Here is a 19,326-nt window from a genome sequence, read left to right on the forward strand (position 1 = left end):
ATTATAAACCCCCAGTCTACCCTGTCAAATGCTTTTTCAGCGTCAATCGACGGAAGTAGACCAGGGGCCCTTCCCTCTCTTATTTTTTGAAGCAAGAGTAGTGTTCTTACCCCATTATGTCTCCCTTCTCTCCTAGGTATAAACCCCACCTGGTCCGTGTGTACCCACTCCACCATCAGATCTTTCATCCTAGGCCAAAACCTTTGCAAATAACTTTGTATCCGTACTCAGTAACGATATTGGTCTATAGCTTGAACATACGGTGCTGTCCCTTCCCTCTTTTGTAAGAATGGTCATTAAGGCTGACAGAGCTTCTCTACCCATCTCATAGTTTATTCCTAGTCCGTTCATATATGAACATAGTCTGTAATAATAGGCAGTAAACCCATCTGGGCCTGGGCTTTTCCCTTTTTCCGATTCTTTTAAAGCCCTATTAATTTCTTCTTCTGTTATGGGTGCTTCCAATATTTTTCATTTAATTTCATCTATTTGAGGTAATCTGGCATTTTTTAGAAACTCTTTTATCTTTTCTGATCTTACTATTCCTTGTTGCCCTTTTTGTTTTATTGAGTATAAGGATCCATAATAATACTGAAAACTTTCACGATTTCTGTTGTTGAATATACCATCTCTATTTCTTACTCTGTATTTTTTCGATATAGTTTAATGGTTTTTTTTTCCCCCAACAGTCTTGCGATATGTTTCCCTGTTTTGTTTCCCCATACATATCTCTCCTTTGCAACTCTATTGAAATCCCATCTAATCTCTTCCTGGAGCACTTTTTAATCCATCTCTCTTGATCACCAATGCCTGATACCCTTCCCCAACTCCCTTTTTTATGGCTTTGTTTAATTTCATGGATTTCCTTTATTAATATTTCCATCTTTTTTTTTCCTTTCCTTTTTTTTCCTCGATCCTATCTCCATCAAAATACCTCTAATATAGGCCTTATGGGCCTCCCATAGTGTAGCTTCTGTTACCTCCTTAGTATCATTTATTTTGAAATACTGTTCTATTTCTTTCTTTATTTTCTCTTCTACCTCTACATCCTGTATTAGATCTTCATTTAATCTCCATGCATATGCTCGTCTTTGGGCCCCAGGTATCACCATTTCTATGATCACAGGGGAGTGGTCTGACAATGTTGTTATTTCGTTGCTCGTTTTAATCACCCATTCTATCATCCTGTGTTCAACCATTATATAATCAATCCTTGAGTACGTCGTGTGCACAGGGGAGTAGAACGTATAGTCTGGTGTCTTAGGGTGCTGTACTCTCCAAATGTCCATCAATTGACACTGAAACAATTTCTTTTTTATTGCTTTCCATGGTACCTTCCTTGTCCCCTGTGCCCGCGATGTACTGTCCAGACTTGGATCCATACAAAAATTCAAATCTATCTCAAAAAATATGTTTGGTTCTTATTAGGGCAGTAGATATTTGCCAAGGTCCACTCCATATCCTATAATTTACCTCTTAAGAAGAGGTATCGTCCTTCCGAGTCTGTCATCCTTTCTTCCAATATGAACCGTGTCCCCTTGGCAAATCTGATATCTACTCCCTTAGCTCTTCTTGTAGGAGAGTCACCGTAGTACCAAGTTCGAAAGTCTCTTGAGAACAACCTTATATTGTCCTCATAGAACATAGGCGCCTCCTGAAGGAACACTATTGCTGCTTTTATACTGTTTAAGCTCCTTTAATATCCCGTGCCTTTTTGTTGGTGTGTTTAACCCTCTGGCATTATATGAGATAAATCTTAGTGATGTCATCTTTGATCTTGGTATACTCTTTTTAGGCTGACTGGGCACCACATCCATCTAATATAAAAGCTTGGATGGGATTTTCCGGGGTCCTCTCTTTTCCTCCTTTCCCCTCCCCACCACCTATCTTCCCACCCCAGGGCCACAGGTAGATCCACTTCCTTCCGTTTCCACCAGTGGCTCCGCAATCATGGGGTGAGACTCCAACCACTAAAAGGGGACGGGGTGCGTCACAGCCCAGACCTTTACCCTTTTCTAAACTTAGGGGGTATGAACAACTTTCCACAGTATATTCTTATCCAGGGACCTGTTATGGGGAAGATTCATATACAGTTCCCTCATTTCAGGAATGGTCACTGAGGCTTTTTCAAAAGTAGTTGACAATCCCACTTCTAGATATTTCATATGACAGTTCACATACCGCTTTTCCTTTATAAAACAACTCCTAATGATTTTGAGCCAGTTATATACTGTAAAAACGATCGTATATAACCTCAGAGCCAGTTCATGCACACTTTTTTTTCTTTTTTCAAAGTTCTTTCCCATCTCAGACAGACCCAAAGCAATATCTTCATTTCATCATATAGCAGTTCATGAATCAGTTCTTTTAATTATTTAGAGCAGAGCAAAAATGAATATCTCTCACCCCTTTCTTCTTGTTTCTTCCCATTCAACCAGGTTTACCTCTTCTAATGCATCACTGCCTCTTCCCAGACAATTTCCTCTAGCAGGAGCAGATGAATTCAATTCTAGTATGAGGTGGGGGGCAATAGGGGGCTACACATCAAGCAGTCCATCTGAGGTGTTAGATGAGCACAGCATGCTCGGTGTACTCGGGGGACTGGTGCTGCGATATACTCCAATAATCGATAACTCTCCTCCACCTCTGTCACCTTCTCTCCCCCTCGTTCTTCCACTTAAGGCAGATCAGCTCCCTGAAGTGCGTCCTCTCACTCTTCACCCTCTCACCTTATTATCTTCTGGCTCGGTCCTCTCACTCCCGGCTGACCACACATCAATCACAGGGAGGTGGGGGTTACTGGAGGGAGCTTCTATCTGCCGCTTGCTGTTTGCTGTGTTCCGTCCGTGCCCTCAGCGGTGTCCGACGCTTACATCCAGGCTGGAGCATAGAGGGGCAGTGGGATCAGGGCTGCTGCTGGGTCCGAGGGTCCTCTTTCCTAGGCTACTGCAGCCTCTCATGCTGCGTGTCTCCTTCTTGGTCTCAAGCTGGCTTCCATGCTCCCAGCTGGCGGTGTGGTCAGGCCCCTCCCTCAATTCAGGAGCGTCACATCCTCATTGACGTTCCACCTCTGTATTTGGCCTTTAAATGGCATTAAGTATCAAAGAAATTAGCCCCATCTAATAGTAAATATGGTATTTTCCATTTTAAATCAATGGAAACCATTCAAACAGCTCGGCAAAAAGTCTGACAGCTTTTGTTCTCCCCATCCCATTCACACAGAAGGAATGTACATGCACTTTCCATGGATGAATTGCTATGCAAATGTTTTATGAATAGACCCCTAAATCAGTTGTGTCACTAGGGGTGGTGTCACCCAGTGCAGAAAAAATTGGTGTCACCCTCCCACCAACTATAGTCCCCCCATAGTACAGACCCCCCTCTCAGTATAGACCCCCCTCCACTAACTAAAGTCCCCCTTCCTCAGTATAGACTCCCCCACTAAGTACAGGCCCCCCTTCCTCAGTATAGACTCCCCCACTAATGACAGAACCCCCTTCCTCAGTTAAGACTCCCCCACTAATGACAGAATCCCCCTTCCTCAGTATAGACTCACCCACTAAGTACAGACCCCCTCTCTCAGTATAGACTCCCCCACTAAGTACAGACTCCCCCACTAAGTACAGACCCCCCTCAGTGCAGACTCACCTCTCAGTGCAGGACCCCCTCTCAGTGCAGACACCCTCAGTGCAGACCCCCTCTGAGAGCAGACCCTCCAGTGAAGACCCTCCCTCAGTGTAGACCCCCCTCAGTACCTGTGCTAGTAGACCCTTCTCCCATATTGCCCCCCCTGCACTTGTGCATCTACATTACAATACAGTGTACAGACCTCGGACAGCGCGGCGCATGCACAGCGGTGTGTCCCTCTGACTCACTCCTCCTGTGTAGATGTAAACAGAGAGGAGGGGGAGGCAACTTCGGTGCGCTCTATTGAGAGACACAGCTGGTAAGAGCAGATCAGTGTAGGGTGCCGTGTTAGAGGTGCCGCCGCACTGTCCACAGGTGTCATGTGACGTTAGAGAGAGGAGGAAGTTGGAGTAATTCATGCTGCTCTGGAAGCATGGGGTACGGTACGCTGCACCTGCCCAGCTGCTTCTCGCCTCTTTGGGAGGCGGGGTCTAGGAGGAAGAGGCGGTGCCGGAGGAGCTCTTCTTCTGAGTCTTGGGCTCTCTCAGGTCGTCCCCACCTATCTGCCCCCGGATCGCTGTTTATTGCCATGTGTGGCGATGGATGCCCACCTGCACCCCAAGGGCTATGTGGATTGCTGCCATAGCGCCACTAGCGCTGTGCCTATTTGCCCTGATAAATGGCCATCACACTGGGGACAGTACAACAGCGCCCCTTTACATTCTGCACACAGCCCCAGGGCGGAGCCCTGCCTGCCTCTCCCCATGCTATGCCACTGGTCACATAGCCACCGGGTAGGGGAGGGGTAGAGGATGAGGCACAGCCACTCACAAGCATCAGGTGCCCTCTCTCCTCCCAATGGAAAGTAGGTAAGCCAGCGATTATGGCTGTGCCCTAGGTGACTGCCTAGTTTTGCCTAGGGGTAGCGCCAGCCCTAGGTGCACCCGCCCAGAATTGGCCCTGCAGCCAGGATATTGCGTGGCACTTGCGGGTGTCAGGGAGCCACAGCTGAAATGTGGGAGAGTTGGGATGTCTGTTGGATCTCACCAGTCAGGAGCCTTTCCTGTCATCCTACATGATCCCTTCTGAGGATTGTTCTATCCTTCCAAACAAATGTATGAAATCATCAATGCATAGCTCCCAACTGTTCCTGATTTTCAGGGACTGTCCCTGATTTGGAACAATGTCCCTCTGTCCCTCCTTCCTCCTCATTTGTCCCTCATTTTGGTCTGATCTTTATAGTTGTATATAAAATGCACTTTTTATCTTTCAAAAATTGTTTCCCAGTGCTAAACCTTTCATCCAATTTCTAAATTGCTGCATTTATACATTTTAAGAGCCAGCGTAAAGGAAAAGTAGTGGTAAAAAAGCACTTGTGAGTTTAACCAATCATTTTCTTTGGTATGATTCTCCTTTAAGGGGGTGTGGCAGGGGGTGTGTCCGATGCCTACATACCTTAGCTAATAGGTGTCCCGCATTCCCATCTCAAAAAGTTGGGACGTATGTCGATGAGTCCTCCTTCCAGTGGCGGCCCATCCATAGGGGGCGCCCGGGCGCCGCCCTCCCTCCTGTAGTAAAAAAAAAAAAAAAAACAAGACAAATTTTTAAAATGACCCCTTTAAGAACAGAAAAAAAGTCCTTTAACAAAGTGCACTGTGGCGCCGGACACAGTGAACTATGGGAAGCGCCACGTCAATGCAATCACGAGATTGCAGAGGTGGCGCTTCATTTGCGGGCTTTTAACCTGCCTTGTGGCACAATCGAAAATGCAGATTAGCTTCCGCCCGTAGAATCAGTGTGATTCTATGGGCGGGAGCATTGCTTTTCAAATCTTGAGGTCACTTCCTGCTTTCGTGAAACAGGCGAAAGCCAGAAGGGGATGTTGGCAGCTCCGTTCTTCGGCCGAGCGGAGCTGCAGGAGGAAGGTAAGAGAGCAGCATGAGGGATGGGTTCCGGTCTGATTTATGTCCCTCTCTTCCCCATTCCCCCCCTCTCCTGTCTCACCTTCGAGTGCCTTCCTATACAGAGTCAGAGGGGGAGGGGAATGGACACAGCATCAACAGGACGTCCTGATCTGAGGTGGGGTCTGAATATGACACTTGCAGGGGAAGGGGGCAAGTTATCAAAGAAAGATACAGTGATTTGGGGGGCTGGGAGAGGATGCTGTATGTGCTAGGGGCCACTTTGGGAGCAGAGAGGATTTGTGCTAGAAGGGGGGTTGAATATAAAATTAGACCCCCCCAGCACAAATCCTCTCTGCTCCCAAAGTGGCCCCTAGCACATAAAGCATCCTCTCCCAGCCCCCCAAATCACTGTGAGTATCCTTCTTTGATAACCTGCCCCCCTTCCCCCCTTGTGTGCTGGCTGCTATTAAGGAGACAATCATGGTGTCTGGGATCAGTGGACACAGTGGATGCATTTTGATGACACAGTGGATGTGTTTTGATGACACAGTGGATGCGTTTTGATGACACTTTCACTGTGATTGATAACACAGTGGCTGCGTTTTGATGATACAGTGGCTGCGATTGATTTTTTTTCAGAATTTTTCAGTTTGCTTGCGCCCCCCCCCCCCCCCCCAAAAAAAAAAAATTTTGAGCACCAGCTGCCACTGCCTCCTTCTATGTGAACTAGATCTTGAATCACAATGCCTTTATGGATGAAGTGAATAGTCTATATTTTTTTTATTGTTTTACAGCTTTTTTAACATTTAATTATTTTATTTATATAAACATATACGAGGAAGTGTTCTTACCTGGAGAAATCTCCACCACTATTCCTATGTAAAAATTACATCCTTGCAATTTATGTTTAACATATTCATTATGAGTGGACTGATATAGATATATATCTATGCTTTTTGATATATTTTTGCATTTTCTTCATCAAAAAGTTCAATTTCGGGAGTTTTTAACTTAGCTCCGTTATACAGGAATGGTTTATTGGGGCTGCAGTTCCTCTGAACTCCACAAGATGGTGATCTTACTTCTACCCAGACAGAAAGTCTCTATGGAAAATAGACAGGAAGTGATGTCAGGTACACACAGGAAGTTCCGGGTGAGAAGTGAGTCGGGAGGAAGTAGCGAGGAGACATTGCTGGAAGTGACAGTAGAGGAGGTAATAAGATCTTATTTTCTATTTACACCCAGTAACCCCCCGTCATGTCCGTCCTCTTCCTCCATAGTCACTGTGATGTCTTTTATCTCCAGCAGATGATGATACACACATATATAGTGTGGAAACCTAGATTAACCCCTTCAGGGTCAGAACATTTCCCCACTTATGGGGCCGGAAAATTCTCTTCATTTTGAGATAAATTCTAGTAATATGTTCCTCTAAACAAACATCACTGACAATAAATAGACAAGACAATGACCATCCTGACCATACATGGCCTACAAAGGACAATTATTACACTACACAGGCTGTTGGTCTCTGATGGTCCTCTCACCCCACCTGCACATACTTTTCTCACCTCCTTAAAGGAGAAGTCCAGCTTGAGATCACTTGGCTGGGCTTCTCCTATGGGTTACAGGAGTACAATTCGTTTTGCACTCTTGTGACCTGTTTTCAGCAGAGAGCGGGATGAAGTCCTCTCTCAGGTGACATCACTGGAATCAGTCCAGGCACCGCATCATCACCACAATGAAGTCTGGATCTTCCAGGTGTCTGGACTGATGGCCATCTCAGCCTCTCAGCGAGCCACTGAGAGACTGAGACGGGCGCTCCCCGCCCCTCCACATCTCCAGTGAGTGCGGGGGGCAGAGCTGTGAGAACCGAGCCATCGCAGATGTTAGATCGATCGGTTCTCAGTGAAGAGGTGCCGGGGGAACGATGCTGCATCCACCTAGGTAAGTATGAATCTGAAAGAAAAAAAAAATCATACTTCTCTTTTAAAGACCTTCTGCCAGCAAGTGAAGGAAGCCTTCACCTCACCATTTCACCGTTCTAGAAATATGTTACAGGATACAAAATAGACCAAGAGAACAAACCCCTCCCCCCTGCTGTCCTCCTACCAGCACTGAAATAAAAATCACACACCAGTAATGTGCACTACAAGGTCCAGCCCAACAGACAGCAGTCTATGGTAACAGCATGATGGGGACAAATGTTCATTCCAACATACAAGGGTCCTGCAGCTTGTCAGATAAAGATCCGGGAAGATCCAAGGAGATTAAACAACAAAGAAATGACAGCGCGAGATCCTCATTAGAATGATGAAGTCATTTATTCCATAAAAACAAATAGTACACTTACATGTTATAATCTTCATAATCAGCATAGATGGCAGATGGGTTGTTATTGGAGAGAACAAAACTGACTCCTCCCCCACAGTTCTGTACTCCACCAGCAGCATCCTCCTGCTATCCAATCCGATCCCTTCTCTTACTGCAGAGAGTGACAGTGACATCACTCCGATCAGTCAGCAGGCTGCCGGAGATTGGAGCCTTGCAGCCGGAGTTCTGGCAATTCTCCTGATTAGCCGACAACTCCGACCAAAAGTCAGCAAGTTCCCCTTCCTGGACATCATGATGACCTGACATTGTCCTCACATCACTGCCTCAGAGCAAACAAGTCAAAGGAAGGATCGTATTTATCATTCCTTGTCTGCAGATCTAAAACTAATCAAATCCAGTTCAGAAACTAAACAAACCCAACAGAGAAAGGGGAATATCTGATCCAGCAGGACAAGAGGGTCCCACACCTCAAAAATGTAGCAAACAATCCAAACTAAATGTGTTCCCATGGGGGGGAGAAGTTCTTACATGTATAGAAACCCTCCTATTACCCCCTCACATCCACATCCTATTATTGTGTGACCAACACCATCCAAATAATTCTTACTTTCATTTCCCAAAGTTATCCGTCTACAAGGAGACCTGTATAGATCAAATGACGGCACCAATGAGGATGGAGGAGGACCGGAGTCACATGACTGAGAAGATACTAAACCTCACCCTGGAGATCATCTACCTGCTGACTGGAGAGGTGAGGAGGATTCTGGGAGGTCACATGACATCACTCTTATCTCTATTAATAAAACACAGACCTGACCGGAGAGGTGAGGAGGATTCTGGGAGGTCACATGACATCACTCTTATCTCTATTAATAAAACACAGACCTGACCGGAGAGGTGAGGAGGATTCTGGGATTCTAACATGATATTTCTATTGGTTCCTCAATACAGAGATTTCCTCTTGTGAAGTCAGGTGATCATATGACCATCACAGTGCCTCCATGTGATTCCCTAAAACCTGAGAGACACAACATGGAGAAGATTCTAGAAGTCACCAAGAAGATGATGGAGCTGCTGACAGGAGAGGTGAGGAGGATTCTGGGAATTCTGGGACATTATCCAGTAACAGACAAGGGATGTGTCTGGATGGTGACTGTATCATTGTGTGTGTCAGGTTCCTATAAGGTGTCAGGATGTCACTGTCTATTTCTCCATGGAGGAGTGGGAGTATTTAGAAGGACACAAGGATCTCTACAAGGACGTCATGATGGACAATCAGCCGCCCCTCACATCACCGGGTAAGAGGAGACTTTATTGTAAAGGAGAGAGCAGTACGGAGGCTCCACCTGGATCCCCCATCATCTGATAAACACATAGAAACAATGTATTCAGTCAGTGTGTGTGTTTCCTACAGATGGATCCAGTAATGGGAACCCACCAGAGAGATGTCCCCGTCCTCTGTATTCCCGAGATTCCACACAGGAAGATCACACCATCCCCCACCATCATCAGGTAGATGAGGAACAATCACTGATAGTATCATTAGGATCTGTACATTATCTGCATTTTTACAATTGATAAAATATAGTGCAGCACAATCATATTAAACAGTCCATAAAATCATCTGCTTGATGAAATCCAGTCTTGTAAGTGAAAGAAGCCTCCTAAAGTGCAATCTTGGACACAAACAGTAAAGAGGTGATTTCAGCCCATCCACTACAGATAGTGCAGCCTCTCACCTCATAGACTCGACCTGTAAAGGTCACACAGCATTTGATCCACACCTGGTGTACCGATCGTAAGCGATCCAGCCGATGCTCACAGTGCACATATGGACAAGAAAAAATGGGACAATCTAGTGCTCTCTGTATAGATATTTTTTTGAATAGTGGTAAAAAGAAGCAAAATTGCTCACAAACACAGCACTCCGGCCGAGAGCTAGCAAACAGGCATGTATATCATCTGGTTTCCAACCAGAAAGATGGCCGCGGGTGACGCCAGACGTAGCTCTTCACCCCCCATACGCATTACGTCCTATGGGCTGGACTTCTTCAGCGTGGGGTCCTTTCATGCTAGTATACTGGCGTGTTTTTACATTGCGGCTGCGTCGCTGTGTGTGTGAGTCTATTGGTTTGTTAGGTCTCCATGGCAATATGAATAGCAGCGGGCTGCCGACGTGTCTCCGACCCCACGCTGAAGTCCCACCCATAGGATGTATGGCGTGCAGGGGGAGGAGCTACGTCTGGCGTCACCCGCACTAGATTGTCCCATTTTTTCTTGTCCATATGTGCACTGTGATCATCGGCTGGATCGCTTACGATCGGTACCCCAGGTGTGGGTCAAATGCTGTGTGACCTTTACAGGTCGAGTCTATGAGGTGAGAGGCTGCACTATCTGTAGTGGATGGGCTGAAATCACCTCTTTACTGTTTGTATCAAAGATTGCACTTTAGGAGGCTTCTTTCACTTACAAGACTGGATTTCATCAAGCAGATGATTTTATGGACTGTTTAATATGATTGCGCTGCACTATATTTTATTTACTGTTTGATTGAGGAGTTTTGAATTACCCTTGAGTGTCAGCTAGTATTCCTTCATTGAATTTTATTTTGTTTCATTTAATTTTATCTGCGCAGAATATTTGTTGTTTATATTGTTACAATTGATGTCATTTTTATTATATATTCAGAGTGGAAACCTGAGAGATTCTAAAATTGAAGTAAAAGAAGAGATAAAAGAGGAGGATGATGAGGATGGGGTGATGGAGGAGTTTCTAAAAGAACACAAAGATCTGTACCAGGACACCATGGTGGAGTCATCAAGCTACAGGAACCCACCAGAGAGATGTCCCCGTCCTCTGTATTCCCGGGATTCCACACAGGAAGATCACACCATCCCTCACTGTTACAAGGTTGGTGGGATGGATCATCTAGAACATGGACTCCTAGAGATGATGTGTGGATTTTTTATGTGATGTCACAATAATAAATCCTATTGTTTACGGATGATATTCACTTTCATTTTCTTGATTTAGAGTGGAGATCCAATCGATATAGAATTTGAGGTTAAATCAGAAGAAGAAGAGAGGTATGTGAGGGATGATCAGCAGTCTATGGAGGAGGATGGAATAACGGGGACATTTATAGAGGACACTCCTACAGAGATCAGCACAGGTGGGTCATTAACACTAAATACATTCCTCCACCCATACTGCTCACTGATTGGTCCAGAGTAGGGCAAGGACTGGGTGATAATCTTCCTTCTCTGTGCTGCAGACACAATTTATGTATCTAGACTGGATTTATGGAAATTCTGGGGTTCAGCTGGCAGCAAAAGGTTGATTTTCACCATAAATGTTGCTCTACCTAGGCACCTTGGGCATGTGCTTTGGGTCTTCTACCTCTTGCCCAGGTATAGCATGATCTCTGACAGAACAATTCTCCCAGGATTACTTGCTCTGTTATTTGCTGGCTGTGTCGGGTGGAGGGATATGTCTGTATAGTCTCAGACCCAAGTCACTGAGTGCAGTCTCAGGAGATGGGAGGCAGCGGTGTGGGACCTCTGCAACTTGTCTCATGTAAACATTTAATCTTCCACTGATTACTGAATACCAATATTATGAGTCCTGACCCTTATACTATATAATTTATATTGTACATTACGTACTCCTGACCCCTGCACTATATACTCTATGTTGTGCATTACATACCCCTGGCCCCTGCACTATATACTCTGTTGTACATTATATACTCCTGATCCCTGCGCTATATACTCACATGTGGCCCACCGCGTCTTGCTCTGAGATGGCGGGTTGGCAAGCACAGATCGCAGGTTCCAGACCCGCCATCTCTGACCATCAGCGTGAAGAACGGAGCCTCTGCTAGAGGAAGCAGAGCCGATGCTTCCTGTATAGTGCCGGCTCCTTCACAGGCGGAGTGATACCAAATGTTCTCTGCCTGTGACAGGAAGCATCGGCTCTGCTCTCTACTGCAGCTGCATGATTCTGTCACACTAATGTACGGGAACCTGCAATCTCAGACAGCAGCCAGCAGTGCCAGTCACCAGTCCCAGCCACCAGTACCCGCCAGTAGTACCAGCCAGCGGTATCTGCCAGCAGTATCAGCCCTGGTGGACAGCCAACAGCAGCCACCAGTTATAACCACCCGGTGGACAGCAGCAACCAGCTGCAGGAATCCTGAGGAAGAAGTGAACATCGAGGTCAGTTGAGATGCAGGTAAACTGCTGTGCATCAGTGTGAAAGCAGCCTTAGGCCCCTTTCACACGATCGGCCCGATCTGGTCTGCCTGTCTGTTTTTCAGGTGGACCCAATCGGACCCTCCATTCACCTCTATAGAGCAGCAGATGTAAACTGACTTGTGTCTACTTACACCCGCTTATCTGCAATCCGATCTGCATAAAAAAATAGAAGGGGATCTGTCCCCTTCTGTCTGGGTGGATTGGAGGGCCCTTAGGGTAGAGCGGGCTGCATCTGTGTCTGCTCTACATATGCAGAGTGGACACAGACCTGCCATCCGCCCGCTACACTTATCGTGGCCCGCGACCTGTTACCAAGTCGCTAAAGTGGCCCTCGCTCCTCAAGAGGTTGAGCACCCCTTCTCTATGTTGTACATTACATACTCCTGACCCCTGCACATATACTCTATGTTGTACATTATATACTCCTGACCCCTGCACTATATACTCTGTTGTACATTACATCATTCTGATACTATATAGTCCTATCTGTTGTATCTTATACAATATGTTGTACATTACATAGTCCTGACTTCTGCTCTCTCCCCTCTACCCACTGCTATATATACACATAATATGTATTCTCTTTTGTTACACCCATTTCCTACCAGCTGGAAGTTTTATATCTGATGATTTGATTGGTTCCTGCTGTGCTCCAATCTGCTCATGTCTAGTAATAATCTTTTTATCCCTATTTTAGTAGATGGACAGGAGATGAGGAAAACCTCAGAGGATTGTCTCACTTTGTCTCCAGACTATAAAGTAGAAGATGAGGACATCACACAGTATAGTCCAGGAGAAAACCCGACTACCTCAAATGTCCATCCGGCACCACACAGTGTAGATGGACCATCGTATTCCTCTTATCCTGAGGAACCTCAGACTGTGAGGGATGGTGCCGTCCTTCCAACAGAGAAGAGGCTTTCCTGTACTGAGTGCGGGAAGTGTTTCCCTTCTAAATACCATCTCAATGTGCATCATAGATCTCATACAGGAGAGAAGCCGTATTCCTGTCCTGAGTGCGGGAAATGTTTTTCCCAGAAGTCCCATCTTTACAGACATCAGATATTTCACACGGGACAGAAGCCGTATTCCTGTCCTGAGTGCGGGAAATGTTTTTCGCAGAATTCCAATCTTTACAAACATCAGAGATCTCACACGGGGCAGAAGCCGTATTCCTGTCCTGAGTGTGGGAAATGTTTTTCAGTGAAGTCCAGTTTTGACACACATCAGAGATCTCACACGAGACAGAAGCCGTATTCCTGTCCTGAGTGTGGGAAACGTTTTTCACAGAATTCCAATCTTTACAAACATCAGAGATCTCACACGGGGCAGAAGCCGTATTCCTGTCCTGAGTGTGGGAAATGTTTTTCAGTGAAGTCCAGTCTTGACACACATCAGAGATCTCACACAGGGGAGAAGCCGTATTCCTGTCTTGAGTGTGGGAAATGTTTTTCACAGAATTCCAATCTTTACAAACATCAGAGATCTCACACAGGGGAGAAGCCGTATTCCTGTCCTGAGTGTGGGAAATCTTTTTCAGTGAAGTCCAGTCTTGACACACATCAGAGATCTCACACGGGGGAGAAGCCGTATTCCTGTCCTGAGTGCGGGAAATGTTTTTCACAGAAGTCCAATCTTTCCACACATCAGAGAACTCACATGGGGGAGAAGCCGTATTCCTGTCCTGAGTGCGGGAAATGTTTTTCACAGAAGTCCAATCTTTCCACACATCAGAGAACTCACATGGGGGAGAAGCCGTATTCCTGTCCCGAGTGAGGGAATTGTTCCTCACTGAAGTCCTGTCTTCCTGTACATCAGGGATCCCACACAACCCTTGAGGTGTATTAGTGCCTTGAGTGTGGGAAATGTCTTCTATATGAATGTTGCTGGACATCACAGCTCTCATGTGGGGAAGAAGCACACCCTGATATACACCTCAGATATACTCCATGGTTGATCTTCATCATGTAAGAAACAGTTGATAAGGAGATCAGAGATCACCAAAGACATGGATGAAGTGTTGTAAAAATACAATGGATGGGCGGCTCATACAGGTCTGGTAATGTACTTTTATGTCATGGCTTTCTTCCAGGTCCGCACCCATGCACGCGCACACCCAGAAACCTCCACTGTCATTGGCTGTAGGGCAAGTTTGTCAGCAGGTCCCAGCCAATGATTTTGCCCCGTACCCTGCTGATCACCTGCAGCCAATGACAAATCACTCCTGTGTTTTATTTTGTAAACACGGGGAGCTATCTTGTGATTTCTTCTCTTCCCGAGTCCTTTTTGGTTCAGGAAGAGAAGAGAACACCACACTGCGAGTATAATCACCACACTTTACACATACACATAATATGTATTCTCTTTTGTTACACCCATTCTCTACCAGCTGGACATTTTATATCTGATAATTCAATTGGAGTACAGCAGGAACCAATCTGCTCATGTCTAGTAATAATCTTTTTATTTCTATTTTAGTAGATGGACGGGAGATGAGGAAAACCTCAGAGGATTTTCTCACTTTGTCTCCAGACTGTAAAGTAGAAGATGAGGACATCACACAGTATAGTCCAGGAGAAAACCCGACTACCTCAAATGTCCATCTGGCACCACACAGTGTAGATGGACCATCGTATTCCACTTATCCTGAGGAACCTCAAACTGTGAGGGACGGTGCCGTCCTTCCAACAGAGAAGAGGTTTTCCTGTACTGAGTGCGGGAAGTGTTTCCATTCTAAATACCATCTCAATGTGCATTATAGTGTGAAGGAATGTGATGTAGATAATAATAATAGTAATCTGAAAATGTCTATTTTCTTATGTGCATACATATTTTTCTCCTTACTCATTATATAAGTATACAGGTTTGCTCTGTTCCTATATTTTCTCAAGATGGCGGGTACCCCCTGCATCCCACACATCAGAAGAACGCGGAACTGAAGATAAAACCAAAGACAGCCAGACCTCGTTATGAAGATTCTCCATCTTCTTTTCTATCTTAACCAATGAGATGTACCTATTAGACTAACATAGCAATGACGTATTTGTGTGTATAAAACATTAGCACCGCCTTGAATAAATTAGAAGTGTAAGAAGTAACGGAGCTGAGCGTGTCTCAGAGAGTTTACTTTTATATGCATGCATATCCACACTTTCAAATTAGAGACAGCAGCAGATAACCTTGGGCTCGATTGGAGCTCTTAATCATTTTCATAACAGATGGTGCTGAAACCCGGGACCTCAGGCTACAGTCGAAGCCGTACCGCGATAAGCATTTGGGCGTTAACTGATTGATGAGAGTGGGGTTTGCGCAGCCCTAACAGTACCGGTGAGTTTGATTTATATTCTTACCACTGTACGACTCTCTTATCTTTCGGTTGACGGCTGGATTCTGTCGGTATGCTGAGACTGTTTTAGAGGCAGGTATTTCCTCGCCTGAGGTTGTTTTAACGAACCTGTCAATGGGTTTCTGCTGACTGTATTTGTTCACTGTCTGCCATTCTTTGGGCTACGTAACTCAGCAGTCTAAAAGTGCTACATGTGTGAATGTGTGGTCTCATCTCCAGATGAGCTTTCGGCCTCTGGTATGAGATGGTTTCCCTTGTAGCAAGCGTTTATAGACGGGTTACTCTGGGTTTGACGAACCTTTGAGGGTTATCTCAGCTGCTGGCTATGCAGTCTGAAAGTGTTACAGATGTCTCACCCCAAGAAGAGTTGTCGGCCTCTTGGTGTAGAGCTGGAAAAAAAAAAGTCTATAAACGGGTTCATTTTTGCAGGGTGGTCTGCCCTTGTGGTTATCTTAGCCTGCTGAAATTTTGCAGTTCGAAGAGTGGCAGGTGTAATGTCCTGTCGTGAGTGTATTTGTGGTTTACTGTTTGCTATACAAGAGAGGGGTCGCGGGCCGTTGCTCCTCACTACCCCTGACGTGTTTGTTCTTGTTCTGAGATTAACCGTACATTACAGGGTTATAGCAAACAGTAGAAGTTAGGAGCGCAGTATGTGCCCCCACCGAAGGAATTTTTGATAAAGAACGCTGAGAAAAATATTAACCCCTTGGTTGTATGTATTCTCCTCTCAAGCCGTTAGCCGAGAAACAGAAAGTGATATTGTAAAGAAAGTGAGATTGTAAAGAAAGTGATATTGTAAAGAAGGAGAGAAGAAGATGTTGAAATAGTTAACAAAGTTGAAAGAAGTGGCGAAAGTTATGTTGCTGAAGAAACAGGGAGAAAAATCCTGTGTGATAAAGAAAATTGGATAAAGGAAGTTAAGACAGATGGCGATTGTATTATGTATGTGTATCACAGAGCTGATGATATGTTGGAACTTGAAACAAAGGAGGGGAGGGACAGCACTGCCCTCCGTCTAACAACCACTCCTTTCTCACCACCCAAGCACAACCCACTGTGACAACTCAGCCCGGCAGGCCATCTTAGTGCACCCAAGCCTTCACTTTCTACCCAGTCCAGTGCACTTCCTGCCGGCGGCCATCTTGGTACACCCAGTAAGCTTAAACAGCTTGTACCCAGCCCTCCCTGTTTTAAACCAAGATGGTTCATACCACACACCTGTCTTCCCCAATACGGAAGCATCACATTCCCAGGCCGGATATGTTAATGATGAAGAAGCATCTGAGTGGGAAGCCCAACAGCAGGCAGCAAGGCCACCCACTGATTTAACCCCCAATCCGGCTCCAGACTCTCAGTTCCGAGAGGATCTCAAACACATGCTGGCAACCGTAAGGAACAGTACCTCTTGCCAGCCCCCGCCCCAACAACAGTCTCGGTTACCAGAAGGGGCACCAGTGATGTATGTCGCTTTTACTCTATCACAAGCAGCGGCCTTAGTGACAAGTCTGCCTGACCCAGAGAAACAGCCAATTCCCTTCTACCACAGGATAGTGCAGATACAAGAAACTTACTCAGCTGCCTGGAGAGACTTGATCAGCCTATGCCAAATCAAAGCAGGATATGTCTTTTGGCCAGTCATGCAGATGGCCTTCAATGATGCCAGCCTGACAAGTGCCACTTCCTACACCTCAGGCGTGGAGTTCTGTGCACAACTCCACGACTGGGCAAAGGAGAAGTTGATGGATCAGACCACCACAATCCAAGATATTACCCAAGATAAAGGGGAGTCTGTGAAGAAGTATCATGCTAGACTCATAAAGGCACACACACACATGTTATCAACTGCTTTTGTTTCAGGGCTCAGAGAGGATATCAGAAAAGGCCTGATGGTGGCCCGCCCTGAATACCATTCAATGAAAATGTCTGATTTATTGTTGGTGACCAGAGGTATAGAAAATCAAAAAGGTAAAAAACCAACGCCCCTCATGGTAACCCATGACGAAGATCCTGCCTACACTAGTCCACCACCACTGCCCAATACCAGGGAAAGGATCACCTGTTACAACTGTGGGAAACGGGGTCACTTCAGAAAAGAATGCAGAGCTCCAAGATGTCCCAGACGAAAAAACCTACCACTTTCCTCATTGACAGGGGTGCAGCCAAAAGTGTGTTGAGGGCGGTGAACCTGCCTAATAATTCTTTCCTTTCCACTATTGATGTTTCCTGCGTAGGAATGGATGGGGTGCCCCGCTCCAGTCCATTTCCTGATTTGCTTGCCAGATTTGTGGTGGCCACTACATGTCCCTTGAATCTACTAGGAGCTGATGTGTTGTCCAGACTACAGGCCTCAATCAGGACACGCCTGAAGGGGGGATGAAGTTACATACTCCCCTATCTTTAGAAGACTAATCTGCTTTGTGTTCTCTGCCTCTCCTGATGACACTTAATGAAGCAAAAACTTCAAGTTCAATACTACAGGAAGTACTTGACAGAATCCCTGTGTGCCTATGGTCCACAGGACCAGAAGACAACGGTCACTTAAAAGGTGCCACCAGTTTCAGTCAAGCTAAAAGAGGGTGCTTCATTGCCCCGGAAACCACAATAACCCCAAGAAGAGAATCCTAAAGAGAGAACCAGGTACCTACTGTGGATGCCTTTGACTACAAAATACCTCACAGAGGTGGACCTTACAAACATTTTCTTCAGTGTCCACCCTCACCCCTCCTGCTGGTACCTTTTTGCATTCATCCACGGAAAGAAACGGCAACATACCTAAAAACAGTTGTGCCACAAGGGGCACAGAACTTTCCAAGCCAGTTTGCAAAAGCTATGGCTATCATCCTTGACACATGACAAGAGGAACACCCGGAAGTGATTCTCTTCCAACATGTTGATGACCTTCTCCTTTGTGCAGCTGACTTACCCCCTGTTGAAGTCACCTCAGAAAGCCTGTTGTGCTATCTTGCCAACCAGGGCTGCAGAGCCTCAAAGCCCAAATTGCAGTGGTGCTCAACACCTGTCATTTTCTTTGGACTAATTTCCTAGTGCAGAGCATGGATTCCAGAAGCCTTCCTACTGATGCTCTGCAATCGGACCCTTCCAGATGTCTCTTGAAGAAATATCTAAGTTTGAGGCCCTCAAGTGTGCCATCTCAGGCGCTAGGGCTCCCAGACTACGACAAAACGCTCAAGTTCTTAGTATCCGAACGTCTGGGACATGCTGCAGGTGTACTCACCCAATCACACGGCATCAGCCTACGCCCCATAGGATATTATTCCTGTCGGCTGGATGTGGTAGCAAGAGGAGGCCTATTGTGTCTGCGAGCTGGATTTGCTACACAAGCCTTGCTTGACAAAACTTTGAACTTGGTCCTCGGACACTGCCTCGTTCTGCTTGCTCCCCATGACGTTGTTGCCATATTCAACCAAGATCCAGCCGAAACACTTGTCCACTACCAGACACTTGAGACTCCTGTGTTCCCTCCTACTGGACAGCATTACTCTATTAAGTTGTCAAACTCTGAACCCTACCACCCTTCTTCCACTTCTCGAGGGGGGAAAGGAGGAGGAGGAGTAGAGTCTTGACTTGTCACCCCATGACCACACAGGACACGCGGTCACCATTGAAAACACTGTTCTTCAAGCTGAAGCCTTACCACCGGTGATGTCTACACAGGAGGCAGAGCTGTAAGCACTTACTACAGCATGTAAATGGGCAGAGGGAAAAAGAGCCAACATTCATATGGACTCAAGATATGCTTTCAGCATTGCCCATGATAATGGTGTTATCTAGGACAGAGGATTCCTGATGGCTGCAGGAACACCTGTGAAAACTTGATTGATGCCTTGCTTCTCACAAC

General features: G+C 45.9%; 3 protein-coding genes across 3 annotated transcripts in view; 2 read left to right on the forward strand and 1 right to left on the reverse strand.

The window, feature by feature from the left end:
• LOC141122051 (uncharacterized) overlaps positions 1 to 13,903 on the forward strand; it is a 48,847-nt gene extending 34,944 nt beyond the window's left edge. Inside the window, 8 exon segments of the mRNA XM_073611846.1 lie at positions 6,547 to 6,744; positions 8,488 to 8,616; positions 8,817 to 8,951; positions 9,040 to 9,163; positions 9,280 to 9,377; positions 10,554 to 10,775; positions 10,899 to 11,037; positions 12,819 to 13,903. Coding sequence (XP_073467947.1) covers positions 6,547 to 6,744; positions 8,488 to 8,616; positions 8,817 to 8,951; positions 9,040 to 9,163; positions 9,280 to 9,377; positions 10,554 to 10,775; positions 10,899 to 11,037; positions 12,819 to 13,897 — 2,124 coding nt within the window. The 3' untranslated portion in view covers positions 13,898 to 13,903.
• Positions 1 to 19,326, reverse strand: part of LOC141122060 (uncharacterized) — a 396,180-nt gene that overhangs the window by 201,079 nt on the left and 175,775 nt on the right. The window lies entirely within an intron of this gene.
• Positions 11,879 to 19,326, forward strand: part of LOC141122052 (uncharacterized) — an 85,893-nt gene continuing 78,445 nt past the window's right edge. Inside the window, exon 1 of the mRNA XM_073611847.1 lies at positions 11,879 to 12,082. Coding sequence (XP_073467948.1) covers positions 11,879 to 12,082 — 204 coding nt within the window. The remainder of the gene's footprint in view (positions 12,083 to 19,326) is intronic.

This window comes from Aquarana catesbeiana, unplaced genomic scaffold, assembly GCF_042186555.1.
Source record: "Aquarana catesbeiana isolate 2022-GZ unplaced genomic scaffold, ASM4218655v1 unanchor237, whole genome shotgun sequence".
In the NCBI taxonomy this organism is placed as follows: Eukaryota; Metazoa; Chordata; class Amphibia; order Anura; family Ranidae; genus Aquarana; species Aquarana catesbeiana.